The sequence below is a fragment of the Aplysia californica genome, unplaced genomic scaffold (assembly GCF_000002075.1).
Source record: "Aplysia californica isolate F4 #8 unplaced genomic scaffold, AplCal3.0 scaffold00103, whole genome shotgun sequence".
Classification (NCBI taxonomy): Eukaryota; Metazoa; Mollusca; class Gastropoda; order Aplysiida; family Aplysiidae; genus Aplysia; species Aplysia californica.
Window position 1 is genome coordinate 394,069 of NW_004797373.1, and position 4,802 is coordinate 398,870.

At 38.1% G+C, this 4,802-nt stretch overlaps 1 protein-coding gene across 1 annotated transcript in view; it reads left to right on the top strand.

The window, feature by feature from the left end:
• Positions 1-179: 179 nt before the first annotated feature.
• Positions 180-4,802, top strand: part of LOC101848192 — a gene marked incomplete in the record, with an annotated part of 32,330 nt that continues 27,707 nt past the window's right edge. Inside the window, 3 exon segments of the mRNA XM_035968985.1 lie at positions 180-338; positions 1,369-1,425; positions 2,458-2,528. Coding sequence (XP_035824878.1) covers positions 267-338; positions 1,369-1,425; positions 2,458-2,528 — 200 coding nt within the window.

Here is a 4,802-nt window from a genome sequence, read left to right on the forward strand (position 1 = left end):
AGATAGATAGATAGATAGATAGATAGATAGATAGATAGATAGATAGATAGATAGAGATGATTATAGAGTTCAAAGCTATGTGATCACTACATGTACGAGCGTATATTCTATCTGCGCGACCACTCTGTATTTCATTGTCGATTTCCACTTCATTATTATTATAATTATTTTGATTATTGCTGGATTCAAACCCCACTCTTATTGATCTCCGTTCAGATGATGACCCCCTTGAAGGCATCAACAACAGGCTGGAGGAGGTCCAGTCTATGGTCAAGCCAAAAGCGGAACTGTCTGGATTTATCGAAGATATGGATCCCGAGCAGAGAGAGCGCATTTATGTTAGTGATTGTTTGCGCGTTATACCAAGTGCAAACTGCTAATCTTTCTTCTTTATACCCAGTTCAAACTGCTCGTTCGATTGTTTGTTATACGCAGTGCAAACTGCTAGTCTAATCGATTGTTCGTTACACCCAGTGCAAACTGATAATCGTTTCTTCGTTATACCCAGTGCAAACTGCTAGTCTAATCGATTGTTCGTTATACCTAGTGCAAACTGATAATCGTTTGCTCGTTATAATATCCATGCAAACTACTTATCCTTTGCTCGTTATATACCCAAATGCAAACTGCTAATCAAATTCAGTCGTATTGAAACAGGACCAATCAGCTTTTCCTCCATATGTGGGGACAAAAGGTACCACTTTGCCAAAATTTGATTAAATTCTCCAAAATTATGCATATTATTTGGGTTTTGGGGTGGGTTTTTTGGGGGGTTTTTTTTGGGGGGGGGGGGGGATTTGATCAAATTGTGCCAATATCGCCGCTCCCCCGCCCACCTATCTCTCTTGAACACCTTGGCCGGCTACCGCTGTATCAAATGAATAAAATCGGCAATGTGTGCAGGGTATAAAATTGTATATTGTTGCAGTGCCATAGTGCTTTGCAGCAACAGTAAAAAAAGAAATAATATTACATTACCTGAAAGTGGTCTTTTATATTTCATAATTTTGGACAATGTAATATCATACCGGTACTACTAAGAATGAATTTATATAGAGTAAAAATGAAATACGTGAACTATTGAAGACAGGCAGACAGAAAGAAAGCGAGAAAAAAGAACGAAAGAAAGAACGAAAGAAAGAACGAAAGAAAAAAACGAAAGAAAGAACGAAAAAAGAAAGAAAAAACCCGAAAGAAAGAAAAAAAGAAAGAACGAAAGAAAGAAATAAAAAAAAGAAAAGTATGTAACGCTCAAATCGTGTTACATTAATACAGCTTGACCATGTTTCATATTTTAATTGTTGTTGGGACTTTCTTTCCAAAAATTGACACATAATTTTTTTTCTCCGACCTCCTCTTCTTCTTCAGAGAATTACCAACATGGATTTTCATACCGTGAGCAAAGAACGCAGGAAAAACTGGAAGGTGAGAGAGATTGGTATTTCACGTCGTTTACCTTATAACCTTTAGTTCCCCTCCTCTTTTCTAATTTTGTAATCCTGAAGTCATTCGCTCATCTAAATAATGAAATCTAAGAAACCAATATATTTTTGCGACCATTGGGCATTTTGTGACGTTTGTTGTCGTTGTTGTTGCTGTTGTTGATGTTGTTATTGATGATGATGATGATGATGATGATGATGATGATGATGATGATGATGATGATGATGATGATGATGATGATGATGATGATGATGATGATGACGGTGGTGGTGGTGGGGTATTTTTGGAAGGGGGGGGGGGTAAGAACCTTTTATGTCCGCTTAAAAATGTATTTGTTTGGATTTAGTTGAAAAAACGTTGACCAAAGGGACAGAAAAATATAAATTTGCAGCCATTTCTCACTTATGCGTATTTTTACCTCTTACACCCAGCAACCTCCCCCCCCCCCCCCCCAAATCACTTTCAATTGTAAATGTTTCGACTTCCGTTCAAGACGGATGGGTATATTTACAGAAAGCTGCCCAAAAAATATAGGCCTACTCTTCCATACGATGTCTCTTTTGTCGTTAATAGCAACATTTGAACATGACATTGTGTATTATAGAACATTCTATTTTAAATATTATAATAACAGTTCAGTTATATTTATATGCATCGTTCACTTAATCATTTGTACAGTTTTATACTATATTTACGTTTGTCAAAATGTCCCATTTAATTAAGGTGTTTTGTGAGCATATAATGCCATGTCACAGAATATATTTGTGGGTGGTTGGTGGGTGCTCTCTTGTGGTTCGCTCCTTTTTTCCTATCAAACATCTATGGTCCTTATCTCTCCTCCTTTTTTGTGTTTGTTTCTCTCTTGGAACACCTCTAATTTTTGCGCTTATGTGACCTTATTGTGTTGCCAGTGCCGTAAAACTCTTATCAAAACTAAATAGTATGTATATTTTATTTAATATGTTGGTTTAGTTTTGAAACGTTACTCCCATACCGGACTCTCTTCTTCCACAGAAATCAGATTTCATCAAGCATGCTTTCCGAATGGTTCGCATGATGACCCTTGCGACTAGTCGAAGCAAAAGGTAAGGGAAAATACAAGTACATGTACTTTGTCGTTTGTTCTGTCAGCCACTTTCTACATTTACGCCGTGTCTCCATAATAATGGATGTGTCTGAGCTTGTGCATGAAAATACACGTTTTTTGTTTTTTTAAAAGGATTTTTTGGTCAAAAGTAGTCGAACCTGTCCAAGACAACGGCCGATTGTCGAGGAGAAAAGTAGCCATCTTAGACAGGTGGCTTTCTTGGACAATGTTATTATAATATCGAAAAAAAAAAAGAAACACCCGTAGGATATGCACGGATGTGGTTTGGGGGGGGGGGGGGGGGAGTTCTCGTTTGTACAGGCGATTGTCTGGAACAGGTGGTCGTTAGTGTAGGTTTGACTGTATTTCCTTCACGTCCTGCTATTCTATTCGAGTCTCAAGCTATGAGCAGATTAGGCATTCACAAACTGTTTGTAAAGGTACAGTTCTCTCATCATGTTCATCATTGGGGGAATTAGCCACGACATAAATTCATTTTTTGCTTCAACTTCCAACGGCAAGATCTACTCTGTCTGCGCAGTGCGAACTTTGTTGTCGTTGAAAGGGGAAGGGGGAGCGAGGGGTGTAAAATATTTAAAACCAAGAAAGACAACAAAAACCTTATCATTTAAAAATGAAGAAGAAAAACATGCCTCCGCGGACCCAACTTCCCTATCAAACCGGGTTCAACTTCCCACGAGGAGATCAGAGCCCATCTCAAACAAGCGAAAGTGAGAGACTTCAAATTGGAGAACTAAATCTATAGTATTTTATATTAAACATTTAAGAAGAAAAGATTTTTTTTTAAATGCAGCCTCAAGGAAAAATATGATTAAGTTAAGACAAATTGATACAAACTGCTGTTCATGGGTGACATTGATTCTCCCGATAAAGAGATATTTGGAGAAAAGTTGCGCCACGAATTTTCGACCGCACTTATAGTAGTACATTATGTAGTAGTAGTAGTAGCCTAGCCGAAGAAGAACATGTAGTACACTGTTTCAAATTTTGCCCCAAATCAGAATACATGTACTAAGAGGCTCACTGAGGCAGCGTGGTGAAACCAAGCGCTTGTCAATATAACGAAATTGGAGAAATAGACATTTTTCCCGCCAGTTTGGCAATTTTTATTGAATTCTTTAATTTTCAGTAAAAAAACCCCCAAACATTTCAGTGTGGATTTTACTGGAAAACATTGATTAAATGCACCCAAAAATATGTACATTTTCAGTTTTCAAGAACTCTTAAGCTTTGGAAAATGAAAATCACCAAACTTTGTTGGCCAATATTTCGCGCTAATTTTACCTCTGAAACCAGGCAACCCTGACCTCCTTCAATCGTGAATATCTTGACTTCTATTCTAGATAGACGTGTATTCTTTACATCAAGAGATGGTCAAATGAACAAGCTTTAAGATGATACCAATAACTCCAGATGCCCAAAAATTGACGAGCGCCTGATTCCACCGCGCGGTGACACCAAGTTTTATTTCGAGCTCCGCACTGGTGAGAGCCGTGAACTCTTCACCTCAGGATGTCCGATAACGGGGGGAAACCGCAGAAACTCGCGGGCGTTTGAACCGTGTCTGATCTGATCTGACCATCCGGTCGAGGATTCAGATAAAAAAGAGGAATAATAGAGCATTTGGGAATACACGTCTAGGCTTAGGAATTCTCAGATGAAAACCTATGCTTAGACAAGACACAGCACAATTATTGCTCTTGCAGTTTGTGAAAAGGCCGTTTCTACAATATATCAGTGTCAGTGACCTGTGTAATTGTGTTCTATGACTTCTAAATTTGAGGTAAAATTTCACCAAATGTGCGCTCAAATAGCTCTAAAAAGCTAATATTTGACAAAAACCAAGTATATGTGTTATAGCGGGACTTGAGACACGAGCGCCAGGTATCGTGGACAGTTTGCTGAGAATGAAATTGTACCGGTAATGAATTCACAACACTTACTGTGACACTACACGTATCTCTGCCAGCAAGCGCTGTTAAACTCTCCAATCAAACGTTAATAAACCTTTTTGTAATATTAATAGTTCAGTGTAGTACGTGTAGGTAGATCTAGCAACTAAAAAGTGAAGATGTGTGTCAATCTATTTCAACGGACTGGAAAGGAAGCAGATGAGAGCAACACATTAGTTAGTGTAACATAATTTTTGTTTGTATGGGAAAACTACTTGAGTTCCGATGACTTCATTTGGTGGGTATGTTGTTTGATGCGTTCTCTTTCATTGTACAAAAATATCAGGCACATCTATCGT